General features: G+C 38.9%; 3 protein-coding genes and 1 long non-coding RNA gene across 10 annotated transcripts in view; 1 reads left to right on the top strand and 3 right to left on the bottom strand.

Annotated features, from left to right (window-relative positions):
• Positions 1–1,609: 1,609 nt before the first annotated feature.
• Positions 1,610–9,303, bottom strand: LOC128889953 (uncharacterized). Its single transcript, XM_054148009.1, is given in 7 exon segments — positions 1,610–2,294; positions 2,365–2,595; positions 3,504–3,692; positions 3,772–3,864; positions 4,389–4,596; positions 9,204–9,244; positions 9,247–9,303. Coding segments are annotated over 7 exon segments (1,023 nt in total). The 5' UTR covers positions 9,289–9,303; the 3' UTR covers positions 1,610–2,075.
• Positions 3,872–12,631, top strand: LOC128889961 (uncharacterized). Of its 4 annotated transcripts, XR_008460527.1 has the most exons (5): positions 3,872–4,190; positions 4,415–4,605; positions 5,826–6,212; positions 6,305–6,493; positions 9,968–12,631. It is a non-coding gene; the product is annotated as an uncharacterized LOC128889961 (long non-coding RNA). The 4 variants fall into 4 exon arrangements; XR_008460526.1 differs by lacking the exon at positions 3,872–4,190 and having other exon boundaries at positions 4,240–4,605; XR_008460524.1 differs by lacking the exons at positions 3,872–4,190; positions 4,415–4,605 and having other exon boundaries at positions 5,127–6,212.
• Positions 12,632–12,773: 142 nt separating this feature from the next.
• LOC128889950 (DNA-directed RNA polymerase III subunit RPC5) lies at positions 12,774–15,762 on the bottom strand. The gene is made up of 8 exons (XM_054148003.1): positions 15,602–15,762; positions 15,042–15,298; positions 14,772–14,965; positions 14,535–14,707; positions 14,252–14,453; positions 13,975–14,177; positions 13,742–13,905; positions 12,774–13,651 (listed from the first exon to the last, which is right to left on the bottom strand). Exons 1-8 carry the CDS (start codon positions 15,650–15,652, stop codon positions 13,384–13,386), a joined length of 1,512 nt encoding a protein of 503 aa, XP_054003978.1. The 5' UTR covers positions 15,653–15,762; the 3' UTR covers positions 12,774–13,383.
• Positions 15,763–16,523: 761 nt separating this feature from the next.
• LOC128889958 (uncharacterized) overlaps positions 16,524–19,053 on the bottom strand; it is a 38,207-nt gene continuing 35,677 nt past the window's right edge. For all 4 annotated transcript variants that reach the window (XM_054148024.1, XM_054148026.1, XM_054148023.1 and 1 more), the window contains one exon: positions 16,524–18,644. In XM_054148024.1, the coding sequence (XP_054003999.1) occupies positions 18,477–18,644 (168 nt within the window). In that variant the 3' untranslated portion in view covers positions 16,524–18,476. The remainder of the gene's footprint in view (positions 18,645–19,053) is intronic.

Raw genomic sequence — 19,053 nt, 5'->3', positions numbered from 1 at the left:
GTAATGTAGATGGCTCTGTCGGTAATATAGATCGGCCGGCCGGTAATATAGATCGGCCGGCCGGTAATGCCGATTGCTCTGTCGGTAATGTAGATAGGCCGGTCGGTAATGCAGCTTGCTCTGTTGGTAATGTAAATGGCTCTGTCGGTAATATAGATCGGCCGGTCGATAGTGCAGATTGCTCTGTCGGTAATGTAGATCACTCGACCGTTGGCGCGTCGTTCGAGAACGACGAGGAGAAGCAGTTGTACCTCAACTACAACACGATCTCCTTTAACTTCGGCAAATGCACCACGATAATCTTAAGTCTCAATCTTTGATAGAACATCTCGCTTCTTCTAATAAAGGTATTTTTTAATTGTTCATGAATGCATTAGGTTGACGCATAATTATCTAAGGTTCTGTAAAGACGTCCAAAACAGTCCAAAAACTGAACACGTAAATACATTTAGAACGTGTTAGAATGATTGTTCTCAAGTATATATTCCCATCAATTTTAATACACGTGAAAAGCTATTTTGTGATAAATTTATTTTTATCGAAGTGGAGTGATCATATTATCTTCGTTTAAGTATTCAAAGAATTAAGTAAAGAAGTATTCAATAGAATTTAAAAAATTTCTTGTATTTAGGATATTGTACTTAGAATATTGTAAAAATTAAGAAAGCTTTACATAAATTCTTCTCTGTAAAGAAACTAATGTGGTTCCTCCTCTTAAAGCACAAAGTGGCATTTCCACAATTATTTGTTGTGTGAAATAAACATTCTTCTTTTCTTTCGTCAATATAATAATAGCCCTTTAAGTACACAGTACATGTTCGTTTTTTCTCACAGATAACAATTCTGCTTCCTACGAACTCCCTCTTCGGGTTCACGTCTTCTTCGACTACCACACAGTTGAACTCTATACACTGCTGTACGCGTTCCAAATGCCTAGCATGTATATACCTATGTACCATGTAGCGGAAGTTAGTTTTATAGTTAATATGGTGCTACACCTCTGCGGCAAATTATCGATACTATCCTACCGTATTGTCCTATAATCCGGATGATTTGAAACAACTTTTTCCTTAGCGAAAATGTTGTCCGAGGCTTCGTTGAGGAGATATTAACAAAAAACGCCGACCAATCAGAGCGCGCGTATACCGCTGGAGCGGCCGCGGTAACGAAGGCTACAAGCTAAGCGGCCGCGTCAATGTCCTTCGGGCTTCGATGTACGTCGAGACACTTGTTCGCGTACGAGCGTGGCCGTTTAGTTCGTAGCCTTCGCTACCGCAGCCGCTCCAACGGTATTCGCGCGCTCTGATTGGTCAGTGTTTTCCTTTAATATCTCCTCAACGAAGCCTCGGACAACATTTTTGCTAAGGAAAAAAGTTGTTTCAAATCACCTCCCGAACCACCCCTTTCAAGGTGTTACAACATTTTTGGGACACCCTGTATGGCTGCTTCGCTATCGCGCTGTCCAACTTTGGCCACGAGCTCTTCATTCCCCCATTCATCCCTTAAAGAGTCCAGGATGACTGAGGCTCATGCAGAGCTGTATCTTGCTTTTATACTTGTGAAACATTAATATTATGTCAAAAATCATATTCGCAATCAGAGTGTTTATAATAATACTGGGCACTATTAAAAATAACGCAATAACAATTTATTGGTCATCACTGTTATGTTAATATCGGTTACACGTTACATATTAAATAGCATACTTGCAATACACATAAACTCATTACATCATAATTATCACTGATGGATATTTTTGACAGATATTTGGGGAATTGTTACTGAATTGTTTCGGTTCCTTCAAAACCTTAACCAGCTCAAAAATACAGCTTAGTACTATCTTTTTCGAAGTGCGAAATGAAAACATGGAATAATTTATATTCTACGATTAATTTGTACAACTACAGAGCTATAATTTATTCGAATAAATACAGCAAATGTTTCTGAAGATTCTCTTATTTTTAATTTCAATGTAAGAGGTGTGATGAGATTTCAGCAATATAATTAGCGACTGAAATGCGACGATGATTAATGACGATGAATGATAAAATTATCAAATCGACTGCAGATCAAATTCACTCGTACTCTTCATCATCAGGTCGGACTTGAGGGTATCTTCTCACAGGTTGATGTTGCGGTTGCGGGCGTCTGTGTTGAAGAGGTATGTTTACTTCTTCAGGGCTACGAAAAACTTGGTTTAACGGTAAACGAAATTGTGGAAGGCCTGTTGGTTGTGGACGAGCCGAAGATGGAATGCTGTTCAAAGCTGATTGAGGTTGAGGGCTTGCATACACCTGCATATAAATATTTCTATTAATATTTGCGATCGATACGCTTCTAATTTACCTCGATATAAAGTCTTACAGGTGGCGAAGGACGACGAGCAGGCGCAGAACTAATATAGTCGTCAGCCTCGCGTTCGTCCGCGTGGATATCAGCAGGGAAATATCTTTCGCTGTATCTCAAGGTCACGTTGGGTTTGTTCTCAGCTTCTGCCAAGTTCAATGGTTTGTACAGGTACTCGTTCACGAAGTGATACTGCGAGCTCTTCTTGCAGTTTATGTCACCGTTCGGTGGCATGCAAATCAGGTGAACCTACAAAGTAACGAAGGTTATTTGATTCTCGCGTTGCGATTACGTCTCCTGTACAAGCCAGTGATGGTGTATTGTGATATCTTTTCCTATTAAGATGTGATATAGACAAATAAAAAAAACACATATATGGAAGACTTATAACAAGCAAGATTGGACTAATAGCTACAATAATCAACACAAAACAGTTTACGTATCTTGATAAAATAAAGAAACAATTAATCGAGGGTCAGAAAGAGTCAATAACTTGCATGTTCAGAAAAGAGAAAGGCGCCCGCGTTCCTCTACTTATCTGAATCTATCTCTATTTTCAGTCGAGAAAAGGGGCGTGGGTCGATTACCCCGGAAACGCACTATAAGCCACTATCGGGAAACCGATCGATGCGATTTATGATTGGTTTCATTTACATGTTCGACGAACAATACCGGAAACGTTCAGGCGAAACCATGCATCGAAAAGTGAAATTTACTTATCAGTGGTTATTCGAGGTTGCGCTATAATTGTCCCAGTATAAAACGAACTTTATTTTTCGCGAGCACTTTCACCACACGCTACCTGAATTACGCAGAAATGCTTAAGCAACGGTCTCGAGATCAGGATTCGAAACTTTTCCGGGAATAACTGTTCCAGATTATTATATAAAGCTTAAATTTTGTTTTGTTTTCTCGTTTGGTCGGTTACGCAATTCGAAATAAAGAAAAACGAGCATTACAGAAAAAAAATATATCCGTGTACAGAGCGAGCCACGTAAACCACCGATAATATCGGTTGCAAGTGACAACTAGACTGCGGATTTTTATGCATTTATAGGAAACTTGGATGTAAAAGAAACTACAAAATGCATGCGGTATAATATAAAAGAATATCGAAAGTAAAGTTGTCCTTGATATCTTGGACAAAATGAAATTACTTGGTGGAACGTGAATCCTTCGGGACAGATCCAGGAGTGTTTGGCATTTTCGTGGCAATAGTGGAAAACTTCGCAATGCAGGTCTTCGTCGGCATAGTACCCAGTCTGCTTGTTCACGCAATCGAATTTACTTTGCGGTAAGAGAAGCGTGAGACGATCTGGTTCCTCCTTTTCCTCCAGCTCTTCGCCCTTCGAACACAGTACGATATTAACGACCGTTGCAAGTTCAATGTCGTTCATTAGATTTCATCCTTTAAATGATAATCACCTGAGGATTTTGTCCACCTCGTAGAACACCACCACGTGGTGGTCCGTTCACTCTGATCCCTTGATCGAGCGAACCCGACGGTTTACGGTACAACTGAAAATAGGGCATACGTTGAAGTCAAAAGCTGTATGCTGGAAATTTGTATTAACTCTCAAGTAAAACCTTCCAATTTGTCTCATTGCGAAGGATGGAACACATGGAAATATAAAAGACATCCTGAACCAAGGGAGCTTCGGTATCGAAGCTACCTGGCCCTGAAGATGCAGGCTACAACGTTTGAAAGCCTCAAACCTTGCAATTTGTAAAATCGACGAAAGTGTGTACGTTAAGTTACTGAATACGATCAGATAATTCTTTCTCGTAAGAAACCATTCATGGCGGTCGGCGCACTTGTTACGAAGTTGCAGTAAGAAAGTCACGTGAGTCGGTACTTTGAAGTAACCGGTTATTTTTACGTAAGCCCTTACGTAATATGTATCACGCATACGCAATATTATATGACGCAACTACTTTCGTTGCATTTATTTATAACTATCCGAGAAATTCGAACGATTCGAGAACTGATAGTCTCTGCTTTCAGACGTAATAATAAAGATAGTAAGAATCGCATTGCTCACAGGTTGGCCATTGTTTCTGTACGCAGGTGTCGGCGTGGGTGTCACGATGTTGTCCTCGTAGCTGTTATCGCGAAAACCTTGGGCAGCGGTCGCATAGAGGGGCCCTAAGCTGGACGATTTCCCAGGATATGGCGCCCTTCCGTCTAGGTCGTAAGGGTTCTGCGCTGTTGCAGTCACAGCTAGTGCCGTCAGACACAGCCAATACATCCTGCAAAATGTAAAATAAGAGTCGAACAGTAGATTGATAATAATCATTTATGTACTTGCGTTTAAACACATTTTTGAATTCAAGACCAAACGCTTGAATTGAAATATGGTTGAGGGGTACGTGGCTATAACTTACGGCGAGAAAAGGTCAGGCCTCTGAAAATGATGCATAGCAAAACAAGAATGTTCGAGCAAGCAGTCTGCGATATTTTCTCGCTGGCTGGAATTACGTGCTCGATGCACTTTCTCGCTCCATGATACGCAGACGAAATAACAGAGATTTGTGTACATACAGACATGTGCGAGGGAAAGCAACCTTGACTATTGATATCTTCGCTATAAAGCACCTGGGTTCATTCAAAGTGGAAAGTAATGATACTTGGCAGGATTGATGGTAATCGCAGCTCGTCTTACGTGAAACTTTACGATCAGCTTGAAACCGATTAGTTATTTTTATTATCCCGCGAAACCTATCGCGTACATTCGATTATGTCTAATTTTCATCGGAGATGAAATCTCTGATCGGATGCTTGATATTACGCTTTATATTTGCACCTGACGCTTTCCCCCGGTCGTTCTGCACATTTGTACAAAGAGATTTTATTCAACGTTGTTGCAACCTGAAAAAGTCTTTCAACCGAAAGAAAGTAACCAACGTGAAAGAAATAACGCGAAGAAAGACGTAAGAAATCTTTAGGAAAGCGACACTTGAGTTTCGAAGATTCCACTTGCAGCTGGTCGCGTGCGTTTAATGTCGATGACCTAGAATATTCGCGTGAAAGAGGGCTACGGAGAAATGTGGTGAAACAGTATAATGGTATTTCAAATCGAGCGAAATTGTACACACTCTCTCGTGCGCTGACTCAACCGACTAATGCCCCTGTTAATATATTCAGCTTCTTGTAATTCCTCATCCGAAAACCGGACCGGACCAATTTGCGCTGGCATAATTTAACCGATAAACTGGTCGTAGAAAAGTAAAATTACCCGATCTGATTAAGTGAAATTGCATTTTTACGCGTAGAACGAAACTTTGGTATGCACAACTGGTTTGACCTGTTCGACTATATCGGTGGAAAGCCAAATATTTAGTTCTGGGCGATGCGCACAGGGAACTGGAATTCAATTCTTTATTCCTTACACGTGTCGATAAAAATATGAATTTGAACAAACATCCGCAGTCCGAAGACGAGTGTACCTTTCTTTACCCAGTTTGTGTCGTTTAACTAGAAACACAAGTGTGTTCGCACCCGAATCGACGACGTCCTAGTGGAAAGCACTTCGCTTTCTAGTGCGTAAAACATGGACGGCGGTTTCACGATCCGTTGAGGACATCTCATTCGTAACGGCGATGATGTATCGCAGGAGATCCGACGCTTTCGATAAATTTGAAAGGCTCGACTTACGAGATCGGACCTCCCTGTACCCCAGATCTCTCGTTGATAAAAAGAAACGGCCGTTGAGCGTGACAAACGCGAAAAAAGAGTAAAAGCGAGGCCTAGGACCCCGGCACTGACAAGCAGCGAATCATCGTGGACAAATAAAGTTCGATCTCCCGTCGATACGAAGAAAGTACACTGGTTTTTTGGCTCGTCGCTTTCCCTTCTGGGAAGAGAGGTGCCCCCAACTGTAACGCTAGCTTTTCAATGGGATTTCGCGTAACGATAGCACTCGAGGCACCGAAACTAATGACATAATTATAATTCTAGGTCAAACGGTCGAAAGTATAGTCGCATCCTGGATTGTACGAGTTCAGGATTTAAAGGCACACGAGACACCACCGGCCAAACCAGTACAACCCAAAGAAAAGCAAAATGAAAAAATAAGAATATCTGGCTGCAGAATTTCACGAAAATCGTAGGATGATGGATCTCGCCAGCTTCCAGCATCGCGTGAAAGTAATTAGTGCCTTTATCAGCAAAGCGTTGCTAATGAACCGTGGATTTGCTCGTTAAAACTCGCGTAATCGAGAAAAACGAGAATCACGAAAGGCTTCCTGTTCGCGTTACAAAGGTCGAAGGTACAGTCCCAAGCCGTTTTCCGGTTTGCTGTGACATTTTACGCAACCTGTTCGTCAAATGCGATCGGGACGGGTCATCGTGTAACTCGAATCGCCTGCTCGATTAACCAGTCCATTTAAAGAACAAAGTGGTTAACGGTTTGCACCAGCAGGCATGAAAAAATGCAGCTCGTTCTTAACGAGGAGGCTGTCTTTACTTAGTCTTGGACGCTGGTCCGGCGATCGTTAAGAAGGTGGCTGCAGACTCGATCAGCGCGGCTCGAGTGAAAGTGAGTGGGTCCTGCGTGCAAAAATGGCACTCGTACGAGAAAAATTGGAGCGTGTATATCTGTATCGGGTGGCGCGAATTGATTTATGGTATTTAGCGCGTGCACGGTGACCGTCACTTAAATCCTATCGTGGTTTCGTCAACTTCTTCTCGAAGGATTTCCCAAAACTACCCTAAGGATATTGTTTTATAATAAAATAAATGTGACAATGAATACACTGCAGATCTTCATAGAAAAGAAAATCTTTGCAAATGTACACCTTTGAGAATTACATCTAAATAGTAATTTATTTTACTTTGCAGATATTATAATACGAGCTTTACTTTCAATATTTTTCATCTTCATCAATGTAATTCTTGTACATTGTGTGCATTTTGTACTTTCTTCATTAAAATCCGCGTGCTAGTAATGAAATACGAATAAGATACACGATAAAAGAGTAACCGATTTCGAGCGAATGATTTTAAGCGACGGTCACTGGACTCCGCGCGCGAAAATGCCACTCGTAGAAAAAGAAAATGGAAGCGTGTATGCTTGTATCGGATGTCGGGAATCGAATTATGGTGCTAGAGCGTATGTGCAGATCGAGAAACAATGTCGTCCAAGGTTCGTCGTCTAGAAAGGACGTGATTGGGTGTTGTACCAAGGATTCCTTTGAAATTCGATCACCTCGTCGGGGGACACTTTTTTTTTTTTTTAAATGTGTCCTCTACTGTTCAAGTTTCTTGTGGAACTCAAGAAGTGAAGAAAATGATAGAGACTGTTAACAGCCAAACGTGCATGCTTCTCTTTTTCAAGAAACTATAAAACTAACGCATCCCTTTAGTACCATTAAACCACCATTTAGCACTAATTAAAGAAAATAATTGAACAGCTCGCTTCGGGAGATGCGGAAAAAATTCCGTACATTGCCATAAACGATGCGTGGTTTTTTAACACGGTGTACTTTCCGGGCATGTCCTTCTTTTGATAAGGCTCGCGAGCGTCGCGGTTGGAAGCTGATCCGCAGGGGTTTCTCGAGGCGGAGCGCAAAGAAAGCAATTGCATAATGAAAAAAGAGATAGTTGTCTGGTAACTACAAACGAGGGGAACGCGGCTGTATAATATATATCAGCGGAGGGCGCACGTAACTGGTTGGACGTGCTCTTAAGGAAATCTAGAGCAGGCTTTATAGTTGTGGCGACATTTTTTGATCGGGTAAACCAAAGCCTGCGGTGCTATTAACCTTTTACTCTCGTATGTCGAGTCGCCATCAATCGTTCCAGAATTTTAAGCATCCGAAACATTTGGAGATTTTCGCGATACCTGGAAGTCATTTCAGAAAATCCAATTAAAGGGATGACGAGTCAAAGATGAATCGAAGATTTTTTAATCGTTTAGAAACAGAACGATAAGCTTACTCCAAGAGCTCTTCCTCTATCCTGCATTTACCTTACGTAATACTTTTCCAAGGGATAGTATTATAATAACATTGTATTCAAGGGCAAATACGGACGCGATAACGAATCGAACAGTTTCGTACTTCTTAATTTTTAATCAAGATTTCATCAACACTGTTTCTTATTATTCTCGTTATTCATTTATTCCTACGTCGGTCTTATCCTCGTCGATTACATTACCTCATCTCGAGGAAGGTTTACAAACGCGGTGAATAAACTGTAATACTTCGTGTTTCATAAGTAGTAACGCGAGCATCGATCTACCCAGGGCAGCGTAAAAATTTTCATAAATTCCTCGTCGCAGTTCCTGATCGCCCTCGCACAACCGGTTCCTTTTCCCGCTTCTAAGGCACGTGCCACAATCCCTGCTCCGCCGTGCGTAACGACGCTAATCTCGCAAATTTTTCATCGAGTTTCCCTCGGTTTATATCTACATGTATGTCCCGGTGCACTGGTATTTCGACCCGAGTAGCTTTCGATTGTATCGAGTACGAGTTTCGACAGAACTTTTTCAACTAGAATTCGCGGAAACAATTGATCATTATCGTCTTGACTCTACTCGGACTTATAAAAGGACTTTGGAACTTTTTTTCCCAACTCTTTGCACTCCCGAGGTCCTAGGTCGTGCAATCTGACGAATTGCTAAGATTCGGTCGTAATCACCGCGTAACACAAAAATTAAAAAAAAAAAAAAAAACAAAAAGAAGAAAAAACTAAGTAATCGCTTGGCTTGCAAAAGATTGACGGACGAGGTACACCGATAGGTACACAGATGAAAAAAGTCAAGAAGACACTTGCACATCGTCATCACTGATCTCGCGTTACTTCGAAGCCCCCTCGCCCCTCGTGTATCTTTCGAAAATTGTTTAGCCCCACTTACCTGTCAACGACGAAGGTAGAGGAGCAACTGCACGATGAACGGATTGACAACACGCGAGCTTTATCTTGGCCGGCCGGTTCTTCATTCTCTTATATAGCGTATCTCGCTGAAAGTTACCTCCACCAAGCTACCTCCAACAGCTGGGTCCGCTTTGGGGTGGTGGGAGACAGTTGGGCACGTAACGCGACACAAGGGGTTCCCCCGAAAATTCTGAACCCCTGGTAAATCGTTGAATTAATAACATGCGACGAGGACTGGAGGACCAACCCCTGTCCGAGTTCGAAATTCACGGAATTCGAGACCGTAACTGTTATAGACATTTATATTATCGTAGACATTACATATCATAGATTTTAACTATTATATATTGGGTCGTCTGGAAAGTCCGTGCCGATTTTTAGTAGACGGTACAGGTCTGAATATATCGGAATGGTTGAAAACAAATAACACGTGAACATCCCTGAAAAGGTGGAAAAATTGTGGAACAAAATGGTACTCACATAATTCAATAAATATATTCGATGTGTATATAAACATTCAAATATACCTTTGAATTTTTCTTAAAAATTGCCACGAACTTTCTGGACAACCCAATAGATTATTAACTATCATAGATATGAACGAGGATCGATGAAATAGTAACGAGTTATGTGGTACCAACCGCTACCAGTCGCCATTGATCGCTAGTTACCACTAATTATCTGTCCTAAGCACAGATGATAATTCAAGAAACATGGAACAAATAAAAATTCTCGATGTTACAGGTCTTACAATTAGATGAGGCGTTGAAGAAATCTAAGAAGCGTCCGACTTGGTCAAAATTCGAAGTAAATGTTCATCCATGGGCATAAAAATTGAAGTCACGTTCGATGAATGCAAATGGAACCTCAACAGGGTACCCACGTACAGATATGACATCGACTTTTACGACCTACTGCCGAAAGGAAATTTACGCATAGAAAGCAAGTTCAGCCCGATTTCGTTTGGATCCCATCGCTATGAAAAGTATGCTTTGCGGAAATAATCTGGCGCGATGTTCTGCGTGTACAGAAGTAAAAAGTATCGAGAGTCCGCAGGTATCGATGATGTAAGAATCGCACTCAAGCGTGCACGGAATTCGATGTCTTGTTTCTTCTGAAGCTCCTTCGAAGTTCTACTAACCGTGAGAGAACGCGTAATTAAACAATTGCAGGTCTACTCAAAACTTGTGGTGAGTAAATTTCGGTCGCAATAAGCTTTGAGAATGAAGTTCGATTCTCGTTCGATTTCTGTGTTGTATAAGAATGATGTCACGTTGGAACTAAGTTACCATTGACAAGCGCGAACGAAGCGAGGGAGAAAGAAAAATGAAATTCACGTTCACGGGGAAACTTTCGGTTTCTTTTCTTCGATTTCTTGACTCGTCAGAAGCGTGAATCGTCACTCTTTCCCCCGTCGCATTCAACGCACTGCTTAGCGTGTAATTTATTAAAATTGCATGGAAACAGATCGCGATGACTTTCTTTCTCGCAGAGACGGCTATCGAAGGTCATTGTTTTCACCTGACGGAAGCCGCGAAACGGTCCCTTCCGATTGATGCGATCGACAAGATCGAATGTCTCGCTTTCTTCGCCGTTTCCACCCCGTTCGAACTTTTTATCGCGATTTGCCTCTTAGTTGTCTGATCGTGTGAAGTTTCGGACGGTTGTTGTCGACCTGTAAAGATTTATAACGATATCAGCGGCTACTGTTGACAACTGTTTAGGTATACGTTCGATTGCCTTTTAAGCACACGAAATTCTCGGTGTGATCGAACCTCGGAAAACAGATATCGCAGAATAGACTTAAATTCTTGCAAACCACAAACCGGTTTCTGCTAGCTGCAAATGAATTTAGACCGTGAAGTCGAAGCACGAAATATGTTTCCAGTATAAAACCGATACCGGTAGAGCACACTGTATCAGGTCCCGTAGAAAGTTCCTGCCTTCTATAACAGGGGACAATAAACTAATATATGTATATTATTTAATATGTATATATTTTTTTTTATTTGTCGACAACGTTCTAACGTATCTAGAACAAGGAACCGTAACTTATTATACTTCGGAAGGGCTTAATAATAAACGAACTAACCACAGATATTGTATGTCTTAAATAAAAAGCGTAGAAGAATCTTGTACCGCTTCGTAATGCTTCTTGACTTCTTCGTGTCGACGTTACTCCCCGTCGTAACGCCCCGTCATAATTTAAGTCGCATTGTACATGATTGTATCGTGCAATGCGTTATTGCGTCCTGATGTTATCGTTTCGGAGGCGTGGTTCCAATAGTGCGACAGATATTCGGCTACTACGGACGTGCAAACGCGTAAGAAATACTTTAAATGTACTTTCACCCGCAGGAGAAAGTGCGTTTGCCCTCCGTTACGCCCCTGTAATATGCAAATGATCGATTAAAGGGGGAAATAAGATAATCGTACTGGAAACGAGGATGAACTCGAGATTATTAAATTATTACGTAATCGCATTTTGTAATTTAACATTTCCCTGGGATATTTGATGAAGTAATAATAATTGTCTCCATTCAAGGTGAATGACCGTCACCCGAACGAAAACCTCTTGCATTTCTTCCTACCAAATCGTAACTCGATAACATCTTTCTCTTTTCAAGATCTTTTCCAACGAATTTGCAAACCAATCGAAGAAAGCCACATTTCGTTCAAGAAAGTTGGTCCTTTTTTTTTTTCTTCGTTACAAATGTTGTAATATGAAACTGGTTTTGTATTCGAATCGAGACATTCTCTTGGTATGATGTATGTTCTTGCACGCGTTAAAATAGTTCCGTTGGTTTAATGCAATAACACGCTTCGAGAAGTGTAATAATCTTTACGGAGACTTCAAGGACAGTCGTGACTATTACTTTCTCATCTAACAGGTAAGGATGTAAAGTAGTTGAAATTAATAGTTTAAACTTTGAACGCTGTATCTTTTTTAATGATAGTGGAAATTTGCTGCAATTGAATGCGCGAACTTTCATAAAGTTCCAAAAAAGAGTGTCCAATTAGTGAATCAAGGCAAGGTGAAATTGCACCGAAATCAACATTAATCTCTCGTTACACTTTTTAACGGTGAATTGCATTTTCTCTTAGGAACACATAATTAATTACATCTGTATACAAACAGCGATGTATGTTACGTAATGTATGCATACCTGTAGTTCGAATAAAATACGTCTGATCGAGTAGTTCGGTAAACCAGTATTTAATGTATACACGTTACAGGTGCCTAGAGATTACTGTTACATCGAGACATATCTAAGTAGCAGCATTTTGATTTTCATTAGTATTTCCTGGTTTGAAACGGGTATTACTTTTCACATAACCGAAAATAGACTCGTGATAGGTAATACCATGAATTAAATAATTATCAATTAATTACGCTACAAAATGAGAACAAACGTTAACCTCAATTCAATTCTTTCGCTTTCTTAGCCTTGTTGTTCGTATTAGTACAAATATGTGATGATGAATTATACTTTTATAAAAACTGACATGAAAAAGGATTGGAGGGTAATAGGTATGGAAAGAAATACGGTTTGATATTATAAATATGTACATTTTGAATATCGTAATAATAAATACAGCATATGATTCATCTGTTGCGACAGTGTATACATATATTTTTATCTAAACTTTATCACGATTTCACATCATTCATCTATTTATCATACAAATATTTTTATTAAAATAAAAAACATCAGTCATTTCTCAGTCCATGCCTTTCAATTCATCATCGATCCACGATGTGTAGAAAGTAACTACTGAAAACAATAAATGAATGCTTTTTACAATTTCGTTATAGTACATACTTCGACGACAAGCTTGTTATCCTTTTGTACATGTTGTAATAGTTAACATCGTTGAAATCATTTCTATATTAATCGTATTTCACCATGGACGACGTTATAAAAAGCAAACACAGCATCTCGGATTTTGTTATAAATACTTAGAGTAACAAAGTGTTAAAGTTGTCCGTTTGAACGGACAATGTTCGTAACCTATATTGTCGTTTTCTCAACGCCCCATTTGAGACTAGAAGCAGACACATCGTAATAATATGATCTAGACGTGCGATGACTTTGCAATTTCAATTTCATTAACAATATGTACCAATATTATACATTTTAATCGTGCGTCAACTTAGGTCACGTGGTTTCGGACACTTTGCGAGATCTAATGGTTTTTTTATGTTTTACTGGTTCCGTCGCGCTATCGTTATCGGATATCGATGAATCTCTTAGAGTTTTTCTACCGCGGCCCATGTTTTTTTCCTCGTTTTCCGATCCGATAGACTCTCTACTCGACTTCCGCCTCTGGCGCTGTGGAATCTGATTTTGAACTTCCATAGCTTCGCGAAGGAATTTCCGTTTCGCTTCCCAAAACATTTCTTGTCTTTGCGTTATCTCGGGATACCTAGCGAAAACGTATGACTACATAAATAACAAATTTTCACACGGCCTTTTATTTTACTTTTGAACACAGACCAAAAAGTATCCGCGGTACCTTTCGATAAATTCTGTAGTAGGTGGAATTATTAAGCGCCACCCCTTTCTAGGTTTGCGTATCGCCAAGTTCGTAAATATTTCTTTAATTTCATCTGCGGGTAATTTTACAACCGATGAAATTGTCTTCCTGTCTAGATATTCGTGCTCAGTGAAAGATAATAACTAAAATTACATATTTAGTTAAATGAAGTATTTGTTTAAATAAATCGCTCGTGCTAAATGTTTACTCACGATGTAATCCCTAGCCTTGCACATAAATTCTGCAGGAATACCATTATGCGCCGAAATACTATCCTTTGGATATACGAGTTCGCTGCTTACAACCCAATTTCCTTGTACTAACACTGCTACTTGCTGTAAATATTTTAGAATGGCTATTGTTTCCTGATCCGCGGATAATATGGAACGTAACTGTAGAAAGGATATAACTTTAGCTGTAAAATATAGATTTTCAGTATTAGTACGGGTCGTTTCAAAATTAAGGCGCGGTCATATTAAACTTACTAACCATCTTTCATAAGTATTTTAATTTGATCAAGGAGAGGTAAAGTCCTAATATAATTAAGGGATGTTGTACTATTAGACACGGCTGATTTCAATTGATCTTCTTTCATTCGCGGTGCTAGTAAATCTAAATATTGCTGTGACGATAAATTCAACGTATTTACAGTTTCGTCGGTAGTAGAACAAAACATTTCCAAACGCGTAAGCTGAAAATATATGTACAAGTATATACACGTTTTTATAATAAATATTAACAAGAATTATATTAGTATTATATTAATATTAACCTCTGCTTGAGTACTATTTGCTTGTACATAGTTTGTATGAATCCATCTCTCTTCCAAACTTTTCTGAGCATGATGTTGAAAAGATTGCTCTTGCATCTTTTTCATAAATTCCGGCTTCTGTCTAGCAAACGTGACACTGACTTGTTTTGGTCCTTCTTCTTCATCCTCGTAATCTACACGCGGATAATGGTAATAAAATTCTACTGAACTTTAATTAATAATTTATGCGGATATTACCTTCTCCTGGATTTTTACCATCTTCTCTACAACGTTTGTCGCTTTTATCGAGATAATTGAACTGTGGACGCATTTGGATGATCCCTCTTAAAGGTGTTAAATGTAGTTCTCTATCTTGAAAAACACCAACAGCATAATTGGAACAGTTTGGAAGAGCTCGAGATGATTGTAACACTGTCTTATCCATACGATTACTAAAATGTAACACCTATTGTACGCAATGCGAATTAGAAAGTTCATTTACTACTATAATTAAAGATTTCCAATTACCTCTCAAATGCTCTGTCGTCATCATCTTGATCAGTTTTTGAATCTCCATCTGCATTGAGTGCAATTTGTTCTCCTTTACTTTCATCATAATGAACACTATGAGAATCTATTGCTACTTCTATGAGGACTTCCTGATTCTCTGGTTTTATCGAAGTTTTTAGGAAGGTTGCATCATCATAACCTTCTTTAACAGGCCGGACTGGATATTGCAAGATGAAAAGCTTATCTGCAAGCGTTTTTGAAAGGAACACTGGAATCTAAAAATAAGTTTAAAATTTTTTTTTCATTCTCTATTGAACCACCTGCGTCTTTATTACAAAAATATACAATACGATGTGTTTATTGTCGATATAAAAAGTAAATAATGTACAAGTATGAAGCATAAATTAGATTGGATATCGTAAATGATAATTGATTATTGTTTATCGTTATGAAAATAAAACTGTAAATTAATTGCAGAGAAATAAACATTGAAACAAATTAAATACGTAACCTAAAAGTACCACGTTTCACGTAGCAATGTAAACAGTTTGAAAGAAAACGAAAATTCCTTTACAAACCTCTTTAACAACTGGATCATTTTCATTTTCCATTGCATTGGTATTAGACATTTAAACGGTAAGTATTTATTTGTTACAAATTTCTCGGAATTACAAGGATATGCACCGTCAAAACCAGTCAAAATTTGACTGACATTCTTCTCCACGTTTTTGAATCAGATAATTCAGATAAATAGTTAGTACATAGCATAGGATATAATACTCTTACAGAGGAGAAACTCATTGCGTTTTTTAGGATATAATACGCTATCTAGCGGCGAGAAGGTGGAACTAAAATTTCGACCTACGTACAGCGCACCACCGGGAAAACGCCCAAGTTAGTATCTAGCATTAACAGTGGGAACTATTCGGGGACACAGTTGGGCATTTTCCCGAGAGAGACCAAACTTCAAAATTAGTTTGGCTGTTCGCCAACCGGTGTCGACACAGATATATGTTCAGTTTTTTTTTTACATATACCCAACAACAAATTAGTGGACAAGTATCGTAATATTAAAATATGAATGAAAATCATTTTTTAACCTGTAAATCCTTTATTTATTATTTAATTATACAAATGGCGCCATCTAGCGTTGACCGTGAGTACTATTCAAGGACAAACTTGGGCGTTTTCCCGATAGAGACCGTGACCAAACTCCGAAATTAGTTCGACCCTTTCACCACGAGATGGCTATTGCATCGCCTGCCCCGTTTTTGAACATTGGGAACAAGAATGACTTAATTTATTAATTAATTAAGAGATTTGCATTCTCAGCTTTATGCAGTTTTGATTATTATAGTCATAGACGCAGAGTATTTTAAATGTCTCAAACTATTTTCTTGTGTTAGATTACTTCTCATCGTACAATTGTTTAAATGAATATTTTATTTAAAAAAGTACTACTTAATGTGTTCAGGATTAAATAAAACCACGTACAATAAATCCTTTTGAATACTTTATTTGATATTGTTGTATTCAGACACGTATTCACGAGGAAAAATTCAAGCTGCGCTGAAATGTTTACAATACCAGTTTCTGAACAATTATTATCATGTGACTAGGTGATGGACACGTTTCACAATTCCATCTAGATTTTCATCTTTATAAAAACATTTTATTATACACGGATGTAGGCACGTCATTGATTCTTAAAGTATTTGTATTGCGCTAAAACATTATTCCATCATACTAGTGATAATCAAATGATTCTATAAAATATTTACATTCTACAAAATTACAATAAAGAGTTAAAAGGTTCTGCCGTGAAGGAACGTTGCTACTATCTTTCCACGTTACGGTATAAAGTTGTTGCAATACGTACAGGTAACATATTTTCTTGTTTTTTTTTTTTTAGTATTTTCATTTGATTCACTCTGCATAAATTATCAATCATGCCACAGTTGCGTAAAAGCCACGCGTGCAAAATATACGCTTAATACAGACACAAATAGTTAGACTACTGCGAAACGTGACTCAACATCAGACAAAGATCTTTTTGTTCTGTAAAAATTTGATCGATCAATATTCAGCCACGTTTCGAGACACGGTATTGCTTAATACAACAATACAAGTAAAATACCATATTAGTCTGTAGTATGAGCTCAATATGAGCTGTTGAATAGTATTAACAATCTTAAATTAGCCTATGTTACAAGTATCTACGAAATGCTACATCATTTCCACCATAAGGGATAAGAAACGATTCTGGTCGAGCGCAGCTTTGTATCAGCATCTTTTCGATCCCGACCTTTACCTATACAACGTACACCAACAAGATAGAGACCAGAAGTAGAGATGCTTTTCTCGATACATACGACGAGATACACATCGAAAAACGAATATCCGCTTCTAATTTCGACCTCGTAGGTTGTAGATCGCGTATATCGTATGTACAGAGGAAAGTTCGGGGATTTACTTCAACGGTCGGCCATTATAATAATTAGAAGTAGTTTACGCCTTCGTTATGTTATACATCTATTTACATAGCAACAAAGCTGCCAGAAGAGAAACATAGAAGAACAGAAGCCTAGGAAGGCAGCTCCGACGGTCATATATTTTCAGGTATACATTAATACTAGTGATTCGAAATGATTTCTCCTATTAAATCATGTAAAAACGTACACAAAAGCTACAAGGTAACTCGTGTTATCGTACACTTTACATTTCAGTCTCATGAAGTTCTTGACGCCGTCGTCCTGCGTATCGAAGTCTAATAACTTCTATCCAATTGCATGTACGAGCGATGAACCACGCGCGATAGTAGTTTCAGTACGGTTTTCGTTTCATTTCGTTACAGGGACGCGCGTATACTACTTGCGGCATATTCGATAATAAACTATAGTAAGAAGTATGTCAATAAATTTATTCAATTTTTTTTTTTTTTAACGCTTTCAGAATATATCACCGAAATGTATATAATTATGATCCAGTTTAACTTGACTCTGATACTATACTCTTACAAAAATACAAGGTTTAAAAGGACACAATTGTCTCTCGCATGCTTTTCACTCGACCAGTTGAAAGCACGCGAAAGTATCATTAGGCACTTTTCGATATGTTTCGCAACGGGCGTCATACCCTTTCAAATGAATATCTCTGTCAATTACGTGAACGATTGTATCCTGTGATTTTTCCCCGTTTTTTTTTGCAAGCCACTCATCGCTCGAACACGACGCTCGCTTTCCTTTTACTTAAGCGAATTCTCTTACTTTGTATCTCCTTTTCTCGATACGAAACAAGAGAATCGAAATACGCGAAAGGGATCACCTTTCCTCGATACGATATAATCTTCTCCTTTCCCCGATACAATATCTATCTTACATACAAGAAAGCATTGATTACTGAGTAGTGGAAGGATTGTAAAGAAACGAACAACGATGCAACGGATGCTGGCTGTCAATAGACGTAAATAGTCTTCAATTGATCCTTCAGTTCGGGAGGAATGGCACAAGTTTCCGACTCTGGCTTCCTTTTTACAAAGCGACGCCAGCGTCCTCCAATGTTTTTACGGAAAACCTTTGCGAATCCAGACCTATCCGACGGCAATGCGTGTACAAGTGTATCCTGAAACATGTCAAACAACGTACATTTTCAATTATATTTCAAAACGATTCATTTCTACGCTAAAGGGTCTGTTAGCTTTGTCTGATTCTAAGGAGTGGAGGTATACGAGAGGGAAGAGGTGTAAGAGCGGGAAAAAAAAACCGATCGAAATAGAATTTTCCGGGAGTTACAAAAGTGTAGGAATAAAAACTAAAAATCCTTCGTACCGTCACGCGAGCATGCTCGAGACAGTAAGGTCATGCAAGAATTACGACTTTCGATACAGTTGCCGATATGACTAGTGCAGTGGTGCACAACCATTTTCGTTCCTGAGCGGTATATGATATTTTGAGGGCTGAAATACAAGTTCGGATACTCGTAATAAAAGAATTAGACGAAAGAGAAACGAAGAGACACGAATAGTTGCCTA

Source organism: Hylaeus anthracinus, unplaced genomic scaffold (genome assembly GCF_026225885.1).
Source record: "Hylaeus anthracinus isolate JK02 unplaced genomic scaffold, UHH_iyHylAnth1.0_haploid 12000, whole genome shotgun sequence".
In the NCBI taxonomy this organism is placed as follows: Eukaryota; Metazoa; Arthropoda; class Insecta; order Hymenoptera; family Colletidae; genus Hylaeus; species Hylaeus anthracinus.
This window is presented reverse-complemented; position numbering and strand designations above follow the sequence as displayed.